The 22,775-nt window shown below is 47.3% G+C and overlaps 1 protein-coding gene across 7 annotated transcripts in view; it reads left to right on the top strand.

Moving 5' to 3' along the window:
* LOC109865277 (regulatory-associated protein of mTOR) overlaps nucleotides 1-22,775 on the top strand; it is a 193,356-nt gene that overhangs the window by 125,629 nt on the left and 44,952 nt on the right. For all 7 annotated transcript variants that reach the window (XM_031799187.1, XM_031799189.1, XM_031799191.1 and 4 more), the window contains exons 13-21: nucleotides 3,161-3,244; nucleotides 5,364-5,474; nucleotides 6,823-6,897; nucleotides 7,191-7,256; nucleotides 9,020-9,211; nucleotides 14,112-14,252; nucleotides 14,457-14,577; nucleotides 15,557-15,697; nucleotides 18,988-19,143. In XM_031799187.1, the coding sequence (XP_031655047.1) occupies nucleotides 3,161-3,244; nucleotides 5,364-5,474; nucleotides 6,823-6,897; nucleotides 7,191-7,256; nucleotides 9,020-9,211; nucleotides 14,112-14,252; nucleotides 14,457-14,577; nucleotides 15,557-15,697; nucleotides 18,988-19,143 (1,087 nt within the window). The remainder of the gene's footprint in view (nucleotides 1-3,160; nucleotides 3,245-5,363; nucleotides 5,475-6,822; nucleotides 6,898-7,190; nucleotides 7,257-9,019; nucleotides 9,212-14,111; nucleotides 14,253-14,456; nucleotides 14,578-15,556; nucleotides 15,698-18,987; nucleotides 19,144-22,775) is intronic.

The following is a 22,775-nucleotide window of genomic DNA, read 5'->3' on the forward strand; positions in this document are numbered from 1 at the left end:
CGCACAGCCCTCCATGTGCTCGCCATAAGTAGCCTGACTGCCATTAGGTACCGAGATGAGATCATCGGACCCCTTGTGAGACCATATTCTGGTGCGGTTGGCCCTGGGTTCCTCCTAATGCAAGACAATGCTAGACCTCATGTGCCTAGAGTGTGTCAGCAGTTCCTGCAAGAGGAAGGCGATTGATGCTATGGACTGGCCCGCCCGTTCCCCAGACCTGAATCCAATTGAGCACATCTGGGACATCATGTCTCGCTCCATCCACCAACGCCACGTTGCACCACAGACTGTCCAGGAGTTGGCGGATGCTTTAGTCCAAGGTCTGGGAGGAGATCCATCAGGAGACCATCCGCCACCTCGTCAGGAGCATGCCCAGGCGTTGTAGGGAGGTCATACAGGCACGTGGAGGCCACACACACTACTGAGTCTCATTTTGACTTGTTTTAAGGACATTACATCAAATTTGGATCAGCCTGTAGTGTGGTTTTCCACTTTAATTTTGAGTGTGAATCCAAATCCAGACCTCCATGGGTTGATAAATTTGATTTCCATTGATAATTTGTGTGATTTATTTGTCAGCACATTCAACTATGTAAAGAAAAAAGTATTTAATAAGAATATTTCATTCATTCACATCTAGGATGTGTTATTTTAGTGTTCCCTTTATTTTTTTGAGCAGTGTATATATTTATATAATAAATGTAAAAAAACGAAGCCTGTTGAGTAAATCTGAGCTGAAAAAAACATTTTAGACTATTCTGGAGCCTATTTCACGTTGTAATCAAAATTCTAATGGGTGCATTTCAGCCTGTCCTGTTGTGAGGCACAGCCGGGAACTCGTTCTGTACGATGGTGAGTGGTGGGGTTGATAATCCAGGAAGATTCTCCATCATCGTTTAAATCTCAGTTTGGGAACAATATGTCTTCCCCTGTAATTACCCTATTTGTATTTTTAAATCGTGGCCACTGCAGAAATATACAATTATAATAACATTCCAAATGTTTAAAGTGGCGTGGCGGAGTTGCCCTTAAAATGTCAAGCGGTTGCTGTGCTGTCTGTAAGCCCTGGCTCAGTTAAATCATGGCCTGCTCTCTATCTCCACAAATAATGCATTTAACTGCCTTGCCAGCTCCTTGCGCTCCCTCTCTTTCGCTCTCTCTCTCTAGTTCTCGCTGCTCTTTCTCTCTTTCCGTCACCCTCTCCCTAACGCACTTTATGTCAGGCAATATTTTCTTTAAAGTGGCACTTCACCGCAGCAGTAGCCCCATGTGTTGTTGTGCTGGCCTAGCCCCTGTGCTGTACGGCTCCCGTGCTGTACTCGGCGTGATCGTTTCCCCCTGACTCAGCAGAGCTGAGAGCTGCAGCCTTCCCTCACACGTCCGCTGGGGAAAGAAAGGCAAATTAAAAACCAGGAGACTGTCTGGGAGAACCATCGGGGAGGGATATAGTGTGTGGATTATTTTTTTTTGATGGGTGGGAGCGGAAGCGCGTGTGATTTGTGTGTGTTAGTGGGTGTGCGCATGTAGAGCATTGTACACACCCACGTAAGCTCTTATACACACACACACACACCGTAGAACGGACAATCTTGCGTTGATCTATAATATATAAAGCGGTGACATTGCGTTCTCAGAGATGCAGCGTGTGATTGTGTATAATCTTATTGATAAGGAGCTTTGGGAAAATAAGTCAAAGAGAGGAGGGGTTAGACAGAGAATGCCTCTTGATGTCGTCATAGTAACGGACTTCCCCCTTCTAGGCTTCCCATTGAAACAAAAGGATTGGGAAAGATGAGGTTGTCATTGAGTTGTGATGTCCTACGACTGCCAGCTCAGAAGGGTTGGAGTTCTAGGAGGGACACTCTCACAAAGCCCATTCAATCATTAATGACGGTATAATGAATCAGTGGGTGGCTGCAGATTGAACATCTGTACGTACCTGTTGATTCACTTCCTGGTGACTTGTGACACGTGTTACTGATGATCAACCACATGCTTTGACAGGACAGTGAAAGAGCATATTACTCTGTCATTTGAGCTGGTCTTGGTCTGTTAACTTTAGGTGTGTGTGTGTGTGTGTGTGTGTGTGTGTGTGTGTGTGTGTGTGTGTGTGCCCACTTAATGATGCTGATTAGTCACTGTCACTTGTCTCAGCAGTTGGGACAAGATTGATGAGTGACTTTGCTATTCTGTGTGTGTGTCATTAGTGGCTGTTTATATAATACCATCATTCAGAAGTATTTTCATCCCTCCGATTCAAACTGCTCTTAAATCGCTGAATATTCCTCTTGTATAACACAGACAGACCACAAATTCCCAGGCTCTCCTTTCCCAGGCATTTCCCTGGAGGGTTGAGGGGTAGCCCTGGCACGGTCCATCCCCGGTCCCCTCCTGCGTTCGCTCACGGTCGTTGGGTTGTGGTCACACTGCTCTAATAATACACAAAACCATGATAGAAATAGCAGTGTGTATGGGTTGGTCAGGGGGGTGGGCCGTGATGAACCAATCCGCCCCCGTGCGCACATGTCCTCTCGCCCACAACACGGTCGCATGGGGACACGCCAACGTCCGGTCCTGGTGGTGCTGGCGTGCCAAAAACACACACAATCTGTTACCATAACACCCCACCCACATGCATACAAATGCAATGTCATATACCGCAGGGAACCAGTGGAGGCTGGTGGGAGGAGCTATAGGAGGACCGGCTCATTGTAATGGCTGGAATGGAATCTAAAGGAATGGAGTCAAACATGTGGTTTCTATGTGTTTGATACTGTTCCATTGATTCCATTCCAGCCATTACAATGAGCCCGCCCTCCTATAGCTCCTCCCACCAGCCTCCACTGATGGGAACACAGCCATACACATGTGTTCATATTCACCTCATTACACACTAATATGATATGTACACCTGAAGCAGCCAAAACACACACACACACACGCACACACACACACACACACACACACATACACACACACACACAGAGAGAGGCACACACACACAGAGAGAGAGAGAGACAAACAACCGCCAGTGCCAGCATATTGGCTAGTGGTGTGAGCCACCTGTCCCACCATCCCGCTCACCTTTTGCTCACGATGCCACTAAACACGTTGAACGCACCACAGTATTGACCTCTGCCCTCTCCCTGGTCTCTTTCAGGTCCTCTTGAGTCAGGTTCACAGGCTAAGAGCGCTGGACCTCCTCGGCCGCTTCCTGGACCTGGGGCCCTGGGCCGTCAGTCTGGTGAGAAACTATGCAGTATTCTTGTCTGCCAATACACAAACACACAGCCTAAATACAAGGTTAGCTAGCACAGAGAGATGATTATTGTAGATAAACAATGTATATCAACTAGTGTACACTAAAAATAACAAGATAACTCATGTAAAATATACTGTGTCTGTAAAATGTATGTAGGTTCAGAACTTTTGTCAAACATCACAGCGTAGTTAAAATTTTTTTTAACTGATTTTAAAAAGTTGAATAGAAATCAGAACTGGATGGTGTTCAGAGATAGATGGGAGGGGTCGAGGGTAGCTGAAGGGTGGGACTAAAAACAATCAAAAGTGTATATAGTACTGTATGTAGAAGCCTAAGTGTTGTCGTCCATTAGTTTTCTCCAATTAGGGAAGGGGTGGTTTATTTATTCTAAAATAAATAGATGCAGATTTAGGGCCTTAGGGGCCCCTGAGTCTTTTCATTATTATCTCGACAACATCTGCTGAAAGGGCAGAGCGCAATTTTTTTTTATTTTTTGAAATACACCAAATTAAAGCTTAACTTCTTGTTAATCTACCCATTGTGTCCGATTTCAAAAAGGCTTTACAGCGAAAGCACACCATATGATTATGTTAGGTCAGAACCTAGTCACAAAAACACATACAGCCATTTTCCAGCTAAAGAGAGGAGTCACAAAAAGCAGAAATAGAGATGAAATGAATCACTAACCTTTGATCTTCATTAGATGGCACTCATAGTACTTCATGTTACTCAATACATGTAAGTTATGTTCGATAAAGTTCATATTTATATCCAAAAATCTCAGTAATGTTGTGCATCGAAAACATCCGGCGAATTTGCAGAGAGCCACATCAATTTACAGAAATACTCATGTTAAACTTTGATAAAAGATTCAAAAGATACAAGAATTACAGATAAACTTCTCCTTAATGCAACCGCTGTGTCAGATTTCAAAAAAGCTTTACGGAAAAAGCAAACCATGCAATAATCTGAGTATGGCGCTCAGACACAAAAAAAAGCCATACCCAAGATACCCACCATGTTGTGGAGTCAGTAAAAGTCAGAAATAGCATTATAAATATTCACTTATCTTTGATGATCATCATCAGAATGCACACCCAGGAATCCCAGTTCCACAGTCAATGTTTGTTTTGTTCGATAAAGTCCATAATTTATGTCCAAATACCTCCTTTTGTTAGCGCGTTTAATTCACAAATCCAAACTTGCGAGGCGCGGGCAAGTCCAGACGAAAAGTTCCAGAAGTTATATTACAGTTCGTAGAAACATGTCAAACGATGTATAGAATCAATCTTTAGGATGTTTTTAACATAAATATTTTGTCCTTAGATTCCTTTGTCTTTAGAAATGCAATGGAACGCAGGTTGCTCTCACGGGCACATGCGTGATCAGCTCCTGGCCTTCTGCCAGACCTCTGGTTGAAACAGCTCTCATTCTCTCCCCCTTCAAAGTAGAAGCCTGAAACAACGTTCTAAAGACTGTTGACATCTTGTGGAAGCCTTACAAAGTGCAATATTACCCCATAGACACTGTATATTCGATAGGCAATGAGTCGAAAAACTACAAAACTCAGATTTCCCACTTCCTGGTTGGATTTTTCTCAGGTTTTCTCCTGCCCAATGAGTTCTGTTATACTCAGACATCATTCAAGCAGTTTAAGAAACTTCAGAGTGTTTACTATCCAAATCGGCAGGGTGGCAGGGGGCGGCAGGGTAGCCTAGTGGTTAGAGCGTTGGACTAGTAACCGGAAGGTTGTGAGTTCAAACCCCCGAGCTGACAAGGTACAAATCTGTCGTTCTGCCCCTGAACAGGCAGTTAACCCACTGTTCCCAGGCCGTCATTGAAAATAAGAATGTGTTCTTAACTGACTTGCCTGGTTAAATAAAGGTAAAAAAAAAAAAATGCAAATATTAGCTTCTGGGCCTGACTCGCAGACAGTTTACTCTGGGCACGCTTTTTATCCGAACGTGAAAATGCTGCCCCCTATCCCAAACAGGATTTATACAGGCGTTGCTAGAAACACACAGTACTTAAAGCCAGTTCTGATTTATTTGGGTGTGAACTTTTAAAGTGAATAATATCTCGTGTGTGTGTGTGTTTTCAGGCCCTCTCAGTAGGGATCTTCCCCTATGTGTTGAAGCTGCTACAGAGCTCTGCGCGGGAGCTCCGACCCCTGCTGGTCTTCATCTGGGCTAAGATCCTGGCTGTGGACAGCGTGAGTGGTAACACATACATACATACATACATACACACTAGCACATATCTACACATGCATCCCACAAACACTCACTGTACACCATTACAATAACCAACCCACACCAAAGCCCTACCATTATAGCAAGCTACATTTGAATTTGCACTTTTATTTGAAACCAATTTCACTCTCCCTACAGAATAGTTGATATGTGTCTATATAGGGACAGTGAAGTTGTATCTATTACATGGAGCAACTCTGTGTAGCTGTACAGAGAGACATGATTGCCATAAAGTCAATAACAGTCCCAGATAAAAGCAGAAAATATGTCTATCTGAACCCATTCAGTCAGTCAATCAGTTTAACATCAGTTGACGTTAATGTGGAGTAATCCTCATCCGGAGATTCGCGATCAGGAGATTGAGTTGTGTGTGTGTGTGAGGCTGCAGCCGAGACACACAGGCTTGAAATCATTGGCCACTTTAATAAATGGAACTCTCGTCCCTTCAGTAATGTCTGCATATCTTGCGTTACTCGTCTCATATGTATATACTGCATTCTATCCTACTCTACTGTATGTTAGTCTATGCCGCTCTGATATTGCTCATCCAAATATGTATATGTTCTTAATTCCATTCCTTTACTTAGAGTTGTGTGCATTGGGTTTATGATGTGGAATTGTTTGACATTGCTGCCCTGTCGGAACTAGAAGCACAAGCATTTCTCTACACCCGCAATAACATCTGATAAACACGTGTATGTGACCAATAAGATTTGATTTGTGCTACTTATTTTAGTGAATCCTCAACCAACTTAAGTATTTAAGCTAGCGATCGGATGTCAATATTGGGTGATGTTCATAGAGGCCGTGCCATAAGTATGTGATAGGCATGTTTATCGTACACACTCGCTGACTAGGTTATCTGTAACACAAAGAACATTGCCCTTTAGGCACATTTTAGCTGCTGAACAAAATGGCCACCCTAAAACTCACTTTCACAAAGCACATTTTTGACTGACGTGGTAGAACTAACCGTATAATCCTAAGCTAGTAGGACAGTCGTAGTATTCTAGTGATTCTTCAGCGTCCAGACACCCGAGTTGTCGTCACAGTGTTAGTCTATGGTTAAGAATAATCAAAGGACTTTGAGATGAAAGAACAGGAAGATAAAAAAAAACATTCTCTGTCTGTTTAGTAGTGTGACTCAGGTCTTGAGTTATTCAATATTGTCTAGGCTATGTCTTTAACCTTGGTTCTAAATATTATATTGAGTAGTTGCACATTTGTAAGTGCTGCAACATATGACTCGGCTAACTTACTGGATGGTTTCTCTCTCTCCTCTCTCTCTCTCTCTCTCGCGCTCTCTAGTCGTGTCAGGCAGACTTGGTGAAGGACAATGGGCACAAGTACTTCCTGTCTGTCCTGGCCGACCCCTACATGCCTGTGAGTATCACCCAATCAGAGCATGAGAGAACCGAAAGCGCCACCAGGCACCCATGGGTGTGACCCAGATGTTACACTTAACCATAGATCTAGAATCAGATTGCCCTTACCTCCGATCATTAACCTTTTCCATTATAGCTGAGAATATATCTGACCCTGTATCAGTGGTTAGTGGCGACTTCGACCTACTCAAACATGTTGTGTGCTATGATCCACAGCTCCTAGTAATGAGGTGTTGGGGAACTGAGTTGATACATGGAAGTTGACTGTGTTTCTTGTGTTTCCTGTTTCAGGCTGAGCACCGCACCATGGCTGTCTTTATCCTGGCTGTGATTGTCAACAGCTACACCACAGGCCAGGTGTGTGTGTGTGTGTTAGGGGAGAATGTGGTAAATTATTCGATGAAGAAATCACTTTAAAGATGACGCTATTATAAAGCAAGCCCCACATTGATTAAAATCCCTTCAACAGACACACTCATTAATTCTCCCCAACTCTCAGTGGAGTCGATAAGTCATATTTTAAACATTTCCTCCCATTCTGCTCTCTCTCTCCCGACAACACTTTATCATGGCAACTGTCACTGTATACCGTATACTCCTTATTTATTCCCAGAAACTGCTCCAGACCTATTCACGTGGTTTTTGGGGTTTATTGAGTCTCACAGATCCACATAGACCTACAAACCCCCCTCTCCGCTCTCTGTCGGTCGGTCGCTCTCTGTCTCCCCCTTCCCTCCTCTCTGTCTCCCCCTTCCCTCCTCTCTGTCTCCCCCTTCCCTCCTCTCTGTCTCCCCCTTCCCTCCTCTCTGTCTCCCCCTTCCCTCCTCTCTGTCTCCCCCTTCCCTCCTCTCTGTCTCCCCCTTCCCTCCTCTCTGTCTCCCCCTTCCCTCCTCTCTGTCTCCCCCTTCCCTCCTCGCTGTCTCCCCCTTCCCTCCTCTCTGTCTCCCCCTTCCCTCCTCGCTGTCTCCCCCTTCCCTCCTCGCTGTCTCCCCCTTCCCTCCTCGCTGTCTCCCCCTTCCCTCCTCTCTGTCTCCCCCTTCCCTCCTCTCTGTCTCCCCCTTCCCTCCTCTCTGTCTCCCCCTTCCCTCCTCTCTGTCTCCCCCTTCCCTCCTCTCTGTCTCCCCCTTCCCTCCTCTCTGTCTCCCCCTTCCCTCCTCTCTGTCTCCCCCTTCCCTCCTCTCTGTCTCCCCCTTCCCTCCTCTCTGTCTCCCCCTTCCCTCCTCTCTGTCTCCCCCTTCCCTCTTCTCTGTCTCCCCCTTCCCTCCTCTCTGTCTCCCCCTTCCCTCCTCTCTGTCTCCCCCTTCCCTCCTCTCTGTCTCCCCCTTCCCTCCTCTCTGTCTCCCCCTTCCCTCCTCTCTGTCTCTCTTTCTCTCTCTCTTTCTCTCTCTCTCTCTTCCTCTCTCTCTCTCTCTCTTCCTCTCTCTCTTCCTCTCTCTCTCTCTCTCTCCTCTCTCTCTCTCTCCTTCCTCTCTCTCTCTCTCTCTTCCTCTCTCTCTCTCTCTCTCTTCCTCTCTCTCTCTCTCTCTTCCTCTCTCTCTCTCCCCCTCCTCTCTCTGTTTACTTAATGTTCTCCGTCTCCCATTGGCTCTGTGTTAATAATAGATGAGCTCCAACATTAGAGACGAGCCGCTCGTGGATTGGTTGTAACATGTGGTCTGAGCTTCAGGGTTAGGAGTTATGGTACTCCTACTGGTAGGGCTCAGCTACGGTGTGATCACGTTAAAACCTTGTTCCAGCTTGTACACAAATCCCTGAACTGCTCTCCTGGTCTGATGGAGGATAGTCTGCCACAATGCAGAGAGACTGCCAGAATAGGTACAGGCTTTCAAATGAACCAATACAACCCCACATAAAAGGTGACACTCTTAACTGTCAAGCTTTGGACATCGACCCTTCATGTTCACAGTGGAAGGTAGAGGTTAGTTCCCTGTTAGATTACCCATAGACTTCCGGATGTGAAGCTCAGCTTAAAGCCAAGTCATAAAGTGTGTGTACATCCTACAGGGTCTCATCAAAGGAGATGTGGACGACGTGTGTGTGTGTGTGAATTACTGACATGGCCTCCCAACTCCTTTCTCCTCGTCCTCCTCAACCCTCACTCTACCCCCCCCCCCCCCCAGGAGGCCTGTCTGCAGGGTAACCTGATAGCCATCTGCCTGGAGCAGCTCTCTGACCCTCACCCCCTGCTCCGTCAGTGGGTGGCCGTCTGCCTGGGACGCATCTGGCAGAACTTTGACTCGGCCCGCTGGTGTGGTGTCAGGGACAGTGCCCACGAGAAGCTCTACAGCCTGCTGTCCGACCCCATACCTGAGGTGAGGGGGAAGGGACACACACCTTTGGGACATACACTCAGTGGCTATGTGTGTAACACCTAACAGATTGAGGGTTCAGTGGCTCCTTTAGGATTTTGAGGACCTGAGGGACAGTGAATAGTCAGTTTGCTCTGTATTTCACTCACCTCACATGGGTTGAAATGCAGGGCACACACACACTGGGACAGGGAACATCTGTTGCCAGCAGCCTAGCAGGGCAACCTCTCTCTCTAGAGGCCAGGCAGCTGCTGTGGCTGAGTGGTGAGACCAGGGTCTGCATCCACTCTGGCGTACACACACACACACACACCTTGTGTGAGTGTACCCATGCACACGCTTACAATGCCTGAAGAGAATTGAGTATTTGAGTGCATCACCAGGAACTTTGGAGGAACCCAGACACCAACGCAAACCACAATTTAAAATGGATATTTATTACTCGACTAGTTTGATCAGCTCCCTCCTCTTCAGGGACCAGATTCACAAAACCTTCTCAAGAAGAGATTTCTTCTTGACTGGCATTTTCCCCCCTTAACTCTAGACTTAAGAAGAAAGTTAAGTGAAGTTGCTATTCCTCAAAGGCTCTTGGAAATGTTCTCTTGCTGTGTATTATGTTTCTCCTTAAAGCAAAAAGTTAAGAAGAAATGTGATTCTTGGAAATAAAGGAAATGTTCTTAGTTCCTAGATATCTGAATCCTTGTCTTAAACTCAGGCCAGTGAGAGAAAAAGCTCATGAAAGCAATTGAACATGTTTAATTCCCTCAAACTTCATCTGAAAGTTTCAGTCTTGATTATTTAAACCCAAGAACATGTTTTAGAACAGTCATCTCACTAAGAGATGAATAGCCCACCCAATTTTCACCTACCTCATCCCCATGCTGTTTATATTTATTTACTTTTCTGCTTTTTTGCACACCAGTATCTCTACCTGTACATGACCATCTGATCATTTATCACTCCAGTGTTAATCTGCTAAATTGTAATTATTCGCCTACCTCCTCATGCCTTTTGCACACAATGTATATAGACTCTTTTTTTCCTACTGTGTTATTGACTTTTTAATTGTTTATTCCATGTGTAACTCTGTTGTCTGTTCACACTGCTATGCTTTATCTTGGCCAGGTCGCAGTTGCAAATGAGAACTTGTTCTCAACTAGCCTACCTGGTTAAATAAAGGTGTTCTCAACTAGCCTACCTGGTTAAATAAAGGTGTTCTCAACTAGCCTACCTGGTTAAATAAAGGTGTTCTCAACTAGCCTACCTGGTTAAATAAAGGTGAAATCAAATTAAAATAAATATGCTAACATGATTGCCATTGCTAGCTAAAGCGCTTGCCTAGCAACACAACATCTTATGAAGAAGATTTGTAAGAAGATATTTGACAAGCTAGTAAGAAAATCATAATCTTAAGATGTTGAGGAACTGCACTTATCTTATGAACCTCTTATTTTTTCTTAAGTAGCTTAAGTTTTTGCATAAGAAGTGTTTTGTGATTCTAGGCCCAGTTCCTCTCTTTAAAATGAAGGTGTGTGTCAAGTACACCATATAATGCAGAGAGTGAGATGGGCAGAGTGAGATGGGCAGAGTGAGAGGGCCAGGGAACAGAGAGTGAGAGTGAGAGGGCCAGGGAAGTGAGAGTGAGAGGGCCAGGGAAGTGAGAGTGAGAGGGCCAGGGAAGTGAGAGTGAGAGGGCCAGGGAAGTGAGAGTGAGAGGGCCAGGGAACAGAGTGAGAGGGCCAGGGAACAGAGTGAGAGGGCCAGGGAACAGAGTGAGAGGGCCAGGGAACAGAGTGAGAGGGCCGGGAACAGAGTGAGAGGCCAGGGAACAGAGTGAGAGGGCCAGGGAACAGAGTGAGAGGGCCAGGGGACAGAGTGAGAGGGCCAGGGGACAGAGTGAGAGGGCCAGGGGACAGAGTGAGAGGGCCAGGGGACAGAGTGAGAGGGCCAGGGGACAGAGTGAGAGGGCCAGGGGACAGAGTGAGAGGGCCAGGGGACAGAGTGAGAGGGCCAGGGGACAGAGTGAGAGGGCCAGGGGACAGAGTGAGAGGGCCAGGGGACAGAGTGAGAGGGCCAGGGGACAGAGTGAGAGGGCCAGGGGACAGAGTGAGAGGGCCAGGGGACAGAGTGAGAGGGCCAGGGGACAGAGTGAGAGGGCCAGGGGACAGAGTGAGAGGGCCAGGGGACAGAGTGAGAGGGCCAGGGGACAGAGTGAGAGGGCCAGGGGACAGAGTGAGAGGGCCAGGGGACAGAGTGAGAGGGCCAGGGGACAGAGTGAGAGGGCCAGGGGACAGAGTGAGAGGGCCAGGGGACAGAGTGAGAGGGCCAGGGGACAGAGTGAGAGGGCCAGGGGACAGAGTGAGAGGGCCAGGGGACAGAGTGAGAGGGCCAGGGGACAGAGTGAGAGGGCCAGGGGACAGAGTGAGAGGGCCAGGGGACAGAGTGAGAGGGCCAGGGGACAGAGTGAGAGGGCCAGGGGACAGAGTGAGAGGGCCAGGGGACAGAGTGAGAGGGCCAGGGGACAGAGTGAGAGGGCCAGGGGACAGAGTGAGAGGGCCAGGGGACAGAGTGAGAGGGCCAGGGGACAGAGTGAGAGGGCCAGGGGACAGAGTGAGAGGGCCAGGGGACAGAGTGAGAGGGCCAGGGGACAGAGTGAGAGGGCCAGGGACAGAGTGAGAGGGCCAGGGGACAGAGTGAGAGGGCCAGGGGACAGAGTGAGAGGGCCAGGGGACAGAGTGAGAGGGCCAGGGGACAGAGTGAGAGGGGCCAGGGGACAGAGTGAGAGGGCCAGGGGACAGAGTGAGAGGGCCAGGGGACAGAGTGAGAGGGCCAGGGGACAGAGTGAGAGGGCCAGGGGACAGAGTGAGAGGGCCAGGGACAGAGTGAGAGGGCCAGGGGACAGAGTGAGAGGGCCAGGGGACAGAGTGAGAGGGCCAGGGGACAGAGTGAGAGGGCCAGGGGACAGAGTGAGAGGGCCAGGGGACAGAGTGAGAGGGCCAGGGGACAGAGTGAGAGGGCCAGGGGACAGAGTGAGAGGGCCAGGGGACAGAGTGAGAGGGCCAGGGGACAGAGTGAGAGGGCCAGGGGACAGAGTGAGAGGGCCAGGGGACAGAGTGAGAGGGCCAGGGGACAGAGTGAGAGGGCCAGGGGACAGAGTGAGAGGGCCAGGGGACAGAGTGAGAGGGCAGGGGACAGAGTGAGAGGGCCAGGGGACAGAGTGAGAGGGCCAGGGGACAGAGTGAGAGGGCCAGGGGACAGAGTGAGAGGGCCAGGGGACAGAGTGAGAGGGCCAGGGGACAGAGTGAGAGGGCCAGGGGACAGAGTGAGAGGGCCAGGGGACAGAGTGAGAGGGCCAGGGGACAGAGTGAGAGGGCCAGGGGACAGAGTGAGAGGGCCAGGGGACAGAGTGAGAGGGCCAGGGGACAGAGTGAGAGGGCCAGGGGACAGAGTGAGAGGGCCAGGGGACAGAGTGAGAGGGCCAGGGGACAGAGCGAGGGGGCCAGGGGACAGAGCGAGGGGGCCAGGGGACAGAGCGAGGGGGCCAGGGAACAGAGCGAGGGGGCCAGGGAACAGAGCGAGGGGCCAGGGAACAGAGCGAGGGGGCCAGGGAAGAGAGCGAGGGGGCCAGGGAAGAGAGCGAGGGGGCCAGGGAAGAGAGCGAGGGGGCCAGGGAAGAGAGCGAGGGGGCCAGGAAGAGAGCGAGGGGGCCAGGGAAGAGAGCGAGGGGGCCAGGGAAGAGAGCGAGGGGGCCAGGGAAGAGAGCGAGGGGCCAGGGAAGAGAGCGAGGGGGCCAGGGAGAGAGGGGCCAGGGGAGAGAGGGCCAGGAGAGAGAGGGCCAGGAGAGAGAGGGCCAGGAGAGAGAGGGCCAGGAGAGAGAGGGCCAGGAGAGAGAGGGCCAGGAGAGAGAGGGCCAGGAGAGAGAGGGCCAGGAGAGAGAGGGCCAGGAGAGAGAGGGCCAGGAGAGAGAGGGCCAGGAGAGAGAGGGCCAGGAGAGAGGGCCAGGAGAGAGAGAGAGAGAGACAGGGCTCAGAGAGAGAGAGAGAGAGAGAGACAGGGCTCAGAGAGAGAGAGAGAGAGAGAGACAGGGCTCAGAGAGAGAGAGAGAGAGAGAGACAGGGCTCAGAGAGAGAGAGAGAGAGACAGGGCTCAGAGAGAGAGAGAGAGAGACAGGGCTCAGAGAGAGAGAGAGAGAGACAGGGCTCAGAGAGAGAGAGAGAGAGACAGGGCTCAGAGAGAGAGAGAGAGAGAGAGAGAGAGAGAGAGACAGGGCTCAGAGAGGGGCCAGGGTGAGTGAGAGGGGCCAGGGTGAGTGAGAGGGGCCAGGGTGAGTGAGAGGGGCCAGGGTGAGTGAGAGCAGAGCGAAGAGAAAGAGAGGTGAGTGGGCAGAGCGAGAGAGAGTGACTAAGCAGAGAGGATTTTTAATTAATTTTCAGGCCTGTTGGGAGGATTCCTCAAGAGGAGAGGCATATTTACTGTCTCACACACACACTGGGCCAGGTTTGAGTTAGTGCAGTGCCTGTCATATGCAAAACTGAGGGAGATGCATAAAGAATAAACAATGTATTATGTGGACCTGTACTGTCTTTGTGGCATCTTGGGCCAATTATTGATAACAATTTAGAAGTAGGAGTTACTGTTATTTAGCTTACGCAGTTAATTAGTGGGTGGGGTATTGTGTGACTAATGGTAAATTATTATTTTCAGCCACCATTGATCTTCTCAGTAAACAGCTGCATTAGAAATGAGAGGATTAAGGAGTGAGTATTAGTATTGATTCCCCTTTTTAAAAAGCAGCACCAACGCAATCTAACCAATGACTGACCAATGACTTGGTCTGGATCCAACCAGTAAGTGACTAGGGAGTGAATTCTCTTGGTGCCAAAACTATCTCCGGTCTCCTCAGGTGCGCTGTGCGGCGGTGTTTGCCCTGGGGACGTTTGTGGGGAACTCAGCCGAGCGAACGGACCACTCTACGACCATCGACCACAACGTGGCCATGATGCTGGCACAGCTCATCAACGACGGCAGCCCTGTGGTCCGCAAGGTGGGTCGTACACACACAGACACACACACACACACACGTTTTTTTCCCCCTCACCTCACTATCTCTGATATTCTTGCTCAGGTCGTTGACTGATTTTTACTGTGGGGCGATGGACTGTGGTACGTCTTCTGCTGTGGTTGACTAGGTTCTGACCGTGTGTGTGTTGGATTCTGGTTGACTCTGTGGCGGCGGTGTGTTCTCCAGGAGCTGGTGGTGGCTCTGAGTCACCTGGTGGTTCAGTACGAGAGTAACTTCTGCACCGTGGCCCTGCAGTTCATGGAGGAGGAGAAGAACTACGCTGTACCCTCAACTGCCAACACCTTAGGTACACACACACACACACGCCACATACACACACTTCAAACCTCTGTCATGACCATTACAGTTGGAAGTCATTGACGTGTGTTGTTGTGAAGCACGCTGGTCCACTTAAGTCTCGTCCCTTTAGACTAACTGCTATACATGTGAAATGGGGTTTAGGGATCTGAGGGAGTTTGAATGAAATATGCATCATGTTTTGATAGGGCACATCAATATTTAAAATGACCTTTATTACCTATTCTCATATTGATTGTCATGTCACTACTGTGTTCCATTTAGTGGCAAATGAATGGGTTAACTTACCTTCCCCTGTGTGTGTCTGTGTACAGAGCCCGGTAACCTGACTCCTGTGTGTGTCTGTGTACAGAGCCCGGTAACCTTCCCCTGTGTGTGTCTGTGTACAGAGCCCGGTAACCTCAAATCAAATTTATTTATATAGCCCTTCGTACATCAGCTGATATCTCAAAGTGCTGTACAGAAACCCAGCCTAAAACCCCAAACAGCAAGCAATGCAGGTGTAGAAGCACGGTGGCTAGGAAAAACTCCCTAGAAAGGCCAATTCCTAGGAAGAAACCTAGAGAGGAACCAGGCTATGTGGGGTGGCCAGTCCTCTTCTGGCTGTGCCGGGTGGAGATTATAACAGAACATGGCCAAGATGGCACCTGACTCCTGTGTGTGTCTGTGTACAGAGTAACCTGACTCCTGTGTGTGTCTGTGTACAGAGTAACCTGACTCCTGTGTGTGTCTGTGTACAGAGCCCGGTAACCTGACTCCTGTGTGTGTCTGTGTACAGAGCCCGGTAACCTGACTCCAGTGTTTGTCTGTGTACAGAGCCCGGTAACCTGACTCCAGTGTTTGTCTGTGTACAGAGCCCGGTAACCTGACTCCAGTGTTTGTCTGTGTACAGAGCCCGGTAACCTGACTCCAGTGTTTGTCTGTGTACAGAGCCCGGTAACCTGACTCCAGTGTTTGTCTGTGTACAGAGCCCGGTAACCTGACTCCAGTGCGCGACAGCCCCGCCATCCCTCGGCTGCGTTCAGTCAACTCCTACACCAACATCCGAGCTGCCACCACCGCACGCAACCTCAACAAGAGCCTGCAGAACCTCAACCTCAACGAGGAGGGTAGGAGAGAGAGGGGCGGAGAGGATGACATTGAGGCGGGCGGGCGGGCGAGAGAGAACTGGGGGGAAAAAGAGAGAACTGTGGTTATTTACTGTAAAGGAGGGAGAAGGAGACCAGTGAAGGAGAGAAAGAAAGCAACTTAAGGGTGGAGACTTCTCTCTTCTTTTCTCTCTGTGACTGCCTCTCTTCTTTCCCAAAGAATGACTTGAGGGGATTTGAAGCATCGTCATCGTCATCATAGACACATCATAGCCTATGTCCCTCATACACCCACAACATTATTGGAGGATTACACTCTTGACCCTCTCTCAGCCCCTGCTGTACTGACTGACTCAGATGTCAGCTCATTCTCGCTGAAGCCCCTGTCAACACAGCCACGTAGCAATATAGCCATGCTGAGTAATACTAGCCGCTAGCACGTTAGCATACCGCTTCCAGCCTGTCTGAGTCCACATCGTCCACTCATTCTAACTGGCAGCAGTGCTTGTCACCAACAACCATGACAATCTGTTTAGCCTGCCTTGCCTACTCCCAATCCCCATCTCAATATGCACTCCGTCCCAGGGATATATGGCGGCCATTTTGTGTGAGTCAGGCGATGGGAATGGGGAGTTGTGTTGAGTTATAGAGTGTGATGACTCGGGCGGACAGTTAAAATAGGCTGGGGAGATTTGAATGGAAGGTCCGGTCAATAGCTTGTAGTTTCTAGTTTTCTAGCTGGGGGGGTCATTTCTTGAGGTAGTAAAAAGTTGACACTTCACTTTATCTGCAGACACACACACACATACACACACAAAATCAAACAATCGGAGCAAAACAAGTACTTTATTTTCACTCTCCATACTGTTCCATATGCATCACTTCAGGGTATAGTTATTCTAGTATACTATGGTATATTTCAGGGTGTAGTTATTCTGGTATAATATGGTATATTTCAGGGTGTAGTTATTCTGGTATCATGTGGTATATTTCAGGATATAGTTATTCTGGTATCATATGGTATATTTCAGGTTATAGTTATTCTGGTATCAGATAGTATAGTTTTTCTGGTATTTTTCAGGGTATAGTTATTCTTCTATAATATGAAATATTTCAGCGTGTAGTTATTCTGGTATAATATAGTATATTGCATGGTTTAGTTATTCTGGTATCAGATAGTATATTTCAGCGTATAGTTATTCTGGTATCATATTTCAGGGTATATTTGGTATATTTATTCTGGTGTCAGATACTATATTTCACCGTATTGTTATTTTGGTATAATATGGTATATTTATTCTGGTATAATATGGTATATTTCAGGGTATATTTATTCTGGTATCAGATATATTTCAGCATATAGTTATTCTGGTATCATGTGGTATATTTCAGGGTGTAGTTATTCTGGTATCATGCGGTATATTTCAGGGTATAGTTATTCTGGTATCATGTGGTATATTTCAGGGTATAGTTATTCTGGTTTCATGTGGTATATTCCAGGGTATAGTTATTCTGGTATCATGTGGTTTAGTTATTCTGGTATCATGTGGTATATTTCAGAGTATAGTTATTCTGGTACAATATGGTTTATTTCAGGATATAGTTATTCTGGTATCATATAGTACACTGCTCAAAAAAATAAAGGGAACACTAAAATAACACATCCTAGATGTGAATTAATGAAATATTCTTATTAAATACTTTTTTCTTTACATAGTTGATTGTGCTGACAACAAAATCACACAAAACTTATCAATGGAAATCAAATGTATCAACCCATGGAGGTCTGGATTTGGAGTCACACTCAAAATTAAAGTGGAAAACCACACTACAGGCTGATCCAACTTTGATGTAATGTTCTTAAAACAAGTCAAAATGAGGCTCAGTAGTGTGTGTTGCCTCCACGTGCCTGTATGACCTCCCTACAACGCCTGGGCATGCTTCTGATGAGGTGGCGGATGGTCTCCTGATGGATCTCCTCCCAGACCTGGACTAAAGCATCCGCCAACTCCTGGACAGTCTGTGGTGCAATGTGGCGTTGGTGGATGGAGCGAGACATGATGTCCCAGATGTGCTCAATTGGATTCAGGTCTGTGGAACGGGCGGGTCAGTCCATAGCATCAATGCCTTCCTCTTGCAGGAACTGCTGACACACTCCAGCCACATGTGGTCTAGCATTGTCTTGCATTAGGAGGAACCCAGGGCCAACCGCACCAGAATATGGTCTCAGAAGGGGTCCGAGGATCTCATCTCGGTACCTAATGGCAGTCAGGCTACCTCTGGCATGGAGGGCTGTGCGGCCCCCCAAAGAACGGCCACCCCACACCATGACTGACCCACCGCCAAACCGGTCATGCTGGAGGATGTTGCAGGCAGCAGAACGTTCTCCACGGCGTCTCCAGACTGTCACGTCTATCACATGTGCTCAGTGTGAACCTGATTTCATCTGTGAAGAGCACAGGGCGCCAGTGGCGAATTTGCCAATCTTGGTGTTCTCTGGCAAATGCCAAACATTCTGCACGGTGTTGGGCTGTAAGCACAACCCCCACCTGTGGACCGCGGGCCCTCATACCACCCTCATGGAGTCTGTTTCTGACCGTCTGAGCAGACACATGCACATTTGTGGCCTGCTGGAGATCATTTTGCAGGGCTCTGGCAGTGCTCCTCCTGCTCCTCCTTGCACAAAGGCGGAGGTAGCGGTCCTGCTTCTGGGTTGTTGCCCTCCTACGGCCTCCTCCACGTCTCCTGATGTACTGGCCTGTGTCCTGGTATCGCCTCCATGCTCTGGACACTACGCTGACAGACACAGCAAACCTTCTTGCCACAGCTCGCATTGATGTGTCATCCTGGATGAGCTGCACTACCTGAGCCACTTGTGTGGGTTGTAGACTCCATCTCATGCTACCACTAGAGTGAAAGCACCGCCAGCATTCAAAAGTCACCAAAACATCAGCCAGGAAGCTAGAAGTGGTCTGTGGTCGCCACCTGCAGAGCCACTCCTTTATTGGGGGTGTCTTGCTAATTACCTATAATTTCCACCTGTTGTCTATTCCATTTGCACAACAGCATGTGAAATGTATTGTCAATCAGTGTTGCTTCCTAAGTGGACAGTTTGATTTCACAGAAGTGTGATTGACTTGGAGTTACATTGTGTTTACTTGTTCCCTTTATTTTTTTAGCAGTGTATATTTCAGGGTTTATTTATTCTAGTATCAGATAGTATATTTCAGGGTATATTTATTCTGGTATAATAGGGTATGTTTCAGTGTATAGTTATTCTCTTGTGTAACTACTGTAATTTGTATGTCTAGGTGGTCCGGTGGCGTTCTCTCCAGGTAACCTGAGCACCAGCAGCAGTGCCAGCAGCACCCTGGGTAGCCCTGACAACGACGAGTACATCCTCTCCTTTGAGACCATCGACAAGATGAGACGAGTCTCCTCCTACTCCTCCCTCAACTCCCTCATAGGTAGGAAAACTACTAACCTACGCTACCCTTACTACTGGCCTACGCTACCCTTACTACTGGCCTACGCTACCCTTACTACTGGCCTACGCTACCCTTACTACTGGCCTACGCTACCCTTACTACTGGCCTACTACTACTAGCAGTGGCGATGAGCATTTCAAGCGCACTGTATATCTCAAAGCCATATATACTGAACAAAAAGATATTCAACTATTTTACTGAGTTACAGTTCATATAAGGAAATCATTTAATTGAAATAAATTAATCAGGCCCATATCTATGGATTTCACAGGGCAAGGACAGCCAATCAGAATTAATGTTTTTCACCACAAAAGAGCTTTATTGCAGACAGTTTCCTCAGTTTCATCAGCTGTCCGGGTGGCTGGTCTCAGACAATCCCGCAGGTGAAGAAGCCGGATGTGGAGGTCCTGGGATGGCGTGGTTACACGTGGTCTGCGGTTGTGAGGCTGGTTGGACGTACAGCCAAATCCTCTAAAAATGACGTTGGAGGCGGCTAATGGTAGAGAAACTAACATTCAATTCTCTGTCAAAAGCTATGATGGACATTCCTGCATTCAGCATGACATTTGCATGCTCCCTCAAAACTGAGACATCTGTGGTATTGTGTGTGTGACAAAACTGCATATTTTAGTGGCCTTTTATTGTCCCCGGCACAAGGTGCACCTGTGTAATGATCATGCTGTTTAATCAGATTCTTGATATGCCACACCTGTCAGGTGGATGGATTATCTTGGCAAAGGAGAAATGCTCAACTAACAGGGATGTAAACACATTTTGAGAGAAATAATCTTTTTGTGCGTATGAAATATTTCTGAGATGTTTTATTTCAGCTCATGAAACATGAGGGACCAACACTTTACATGTTGCGTTTGTATTTTTGTTCCGTGTAAAATATTTGCTATTGAGCTCAATATATAGAGTTGAGAAAAAAGTATACCCACAAAAAGCTCTCTTCAACAGTTTCAACAGTTGTTGCTTCCAACTCTGTTTTTTTCCCACAATTGCTTTTTTAAATGTTATACAATCAGAACCCTTTTTTTGGGGGGGGGAACGTGTGGCTCGCGCATCTCAACAGGGACCAGCGAAACATTTACAGGGGCTGGGCAGACACTTTCATTACAGGAATTTTGAGCATAATGCACTCTACTGTTTGACCAAATAATGGCCAAATAATGGTTTTAGCCGCCAGAAAAATAGGACGTTTTCAAACTTTTGAGTGAGTTGACCTTGTCATGAATGTTCAGCTCGCACCGATGCAACCAATACATTTTTTTTTACCTGAACACCCAGGTCAAAATGGGATTAAATGGTCGCAGTATGGAGCCCTGCCTTCCTATACTTTTCTCTTGCTCCAATTCCCTCATACCCGTAGGTAAGACTCTCGTTCTCAACCTACCATCCTCTACTGTTCAACTCACGAGGGTGCCCCTGGCTCCAAAAGACTGAGTGCTTTTCCTGGTCTCACTGAGGGCTGGCCCCGCTCTGTTTCCCCTATGCTGTGGTGATTGGCAGAGGCCTTGATGCGTCCCGACACTCAGTTTGTGTGTGGAGAAAAAGCATTAACTCACCAACAACACGAGGGAGGGAGGGAGGGAGATGGGGATTCCCTACCTTCTGTTGCCATTTTGAGAAATGCCTGCTTCACACACCAACTGCCCTTGTATTTGACAATGTACTCCAAAACAGTGGTTCCCAACTCCAGTCCCCCCAAAAGTACATATTTTTGTTGTAGCTCCGGACAAACTCACCTGATTCAACTCATTGAGGGCCTGATGATTAGTTGACAAGTTGAGTCAGGTGTGTTGTCTGGGCTACAATGAAAATGTGTACTTTTGGGGTACTGGAGGACCAAATCTGGGAACCACGACTCCAAAAGACGAGGACACGGCTACACACATGCGTGCGCGCACACACATACCGACAGATGAGTACACTACACACGCATCACTCAAGTCCACCACTGACCCATGGCAACACAACGCTGCGTTAACTCGGATTAATCAAATAATCCAGTATTAATAAACTCCCACAGGAAGCCGGATTGGCCAAGTCCATCCCAGCCACATCTATGGGTCTTTTCAGGACACAGTGGCATGCGCTTTACCATTGAAGTCTGACGAATAAATGACCAGGAAATGGTTATAAAATATATATTTTTATATAAAAGATAATAAACTATTCACATTCTGGTAGACGTTTCTGTCGCTACCCTTTTGACCGGTGCGTTTAGCGTTCATTCAGCCTTTGTCTAAATCCTTCCCAAGCTGCATTGGGCTCCCTAACACCATCATGAGGTCTGATTCATTCTTAACAGGTTGAGTATGAAATTGGCCCCTCGCCCACTATGCCTGTGTCCAGTTTAGCATCTTACCATAGAATAGTATGTCATTCTATTTCCATTGTCCTTACCTCCCTATGTGCTTGATTCTGACTCTCAGCTATCAGCTTAAGACATGGCATGCATAAACAAACAGCATGGGGTTTGTACTAGAGGTTGACCGATTAATCGGAATGGCAGATTAATTCGGTCCGATTTCATAACAATCGGAGATCGGTATTTTTGGGCGCCGATTTTCCTATTTTTTATTTTTTTATTTAATCTTTATTTAACTAGGCAAGTCAGTTAAGACACATTCTTATTTTCAATGACAGCCTAGGAACAGTGAGTTAACTGCCTCTTTCAAGGGCAGAACAAAAGATGTTCACATTGTCAGCTCGGGGGATCCAATCTTGCAACCTTACAGTTAACTAGTCCATCGCAATAACAACCTGCCTCTCTCTCGTTGCACTCCACAAGGAGACTGCCTGTTACGTGAATGCAGTAAGCCAAGGTAAGTTGCTAGCTAGCATTAAACTTATCTTATAAAAAACAATCAATCATAATCACTAGTTAACTACACATGGTTGATATTTCTAGATATTATCTAGCATGTCCTGCGTTGCATATAATCTGACTGAGCATACAAGTATCTAAGTATCTGACTGAGCGGTGGTAGGCAGAAGCAGGCACATAAACAATAATTCAAACAGCACTTCAAATCAAATCAAATTTTATTTGTCACATACACATGGTTAGCAGATGTTAATGCGAGTGTAGCGAAATGCTTGTGCTTCTAGTTCCGACAATGCAGTAATAACGAACAAGTAATCTAACTAACAATTCCAAAAAACTACTGTCTTATACACAGTGTAAGGGGATAAAGAATATGTACATAAGGATATATGAATGAGTGATGGTACAGAGCAGCATAGGCAAGATACAGTAGATGATATCGAGTACAGTATAACATATGAGATGAGTATGTAAACAAAGTGGCATAGTTAAAGTGGCTAGTGATACATGTATTACATAAGGATGCAGTCGATGATATAGAGTACAGTATATACGTATGCATATGAGATGAATAATGTAGGGTAACTAACATTATATAAGGTAGCATTGTTTAAAGTGGCTAGTGATATATTTACATCATTTCCCATCAATTCCCATTATTAAAGTGGCTGGAGTTGAGTCAGTGTCATTGACAGTGTGTTGGCAGCAGCCACTCAATGTTAGTGGTGGCTGTTTAACAGTCTGATGGCCTTGAGATAGAAGCTGTTTTTCAGTCTCT

The sequence above is a fragment of the Oncorhynchus kisutch genome, linkage group LG20, assembly GCF_002021735.2.
Source record: "Oncorhynchus kisutch isolate 150728-3 linkage group LG20, Okis_V2, whole genome shotgun sequence".
Lineage (NCBI taxonomy): Eukaryota > Metazoa > Chordata > Actinopteri > Salmoniformes > Salmonidae > Oncorhynchus > Oncorhynchus kisutch.